General features: G+C 55.9%; 1 protein-coding gene across 1 annotated transcript in view; it reads right to left on the bottom strand.

The window, feature by feature from the left end:
* POLA2 (polymerase (DNA directed), alpha 2, accessory subunit) overlaps positions 1-370 on the bottom strand; it is a gene marked incomplete at both ends in the record, with an annotated part of 6,060 nt that overhangs the window by 4,559 nt on the left and 1,131 nt on the right. Inside the window, 1 exon segment of the mRNA XM_009578196.1 lies at positions 208-326. Within this exon segment, the coding sequence (XP_009576491.1) occupies positions 208-326 (119 nt within the window).

Raw genomic sequence — 370 nt, 5'->3', positions numbered from 1 at the left:
GCCCGAGCCGCCTCTCTCCTCACCAGCATTTTTTAATGCTGATTTTCAAGGTTTTGAAACCTCAAATGCGTTTTCGCGCTGCGGCCTCTTGTTTTATAAGATATAATTAGTTTAATTAATATAAATAATTGGTTTATATCATAAAACCGGGGTCCCCCAAGCCCCACCGAGATCGGGGGGGACCCCGTCGCCGCCGCGGCCCCTCACCAGGACGCAGACGTCGGGGCGGTCGCGGCAGATCACCTCGACGAGGTCGGTGAGCGGGTCGTAGGCGATGCTGTCGGAGGTGGTGTAGGGCCCGCAGGCCACCAGCACCATCCTCTGCTCTGCGGGGACAAAAAAAGGGGGGTTTTGGGGACAAAAAGAGGGG

Source organism: Fulmarus glacialis, unplaced genomic scaffold (genome assembly GCF_000690835.1).
Source record: "Fulmarus glacialis isolate BGI_N327 unplaced genomic scaffold, ASM69083v1 scaffold4315, whole genome shotgun sequence".
Lineage (NCBI taxonomy): Eukaryota > Metazoa > Chordata > Aves > Procellariiformes > Procellariidae > Fulmarus > Fulmarus glacialis.
Note: the sequence above shows the minus strand (reverse complement) of the source record. Positions and strands in the feature narration are given on the sequence as shown.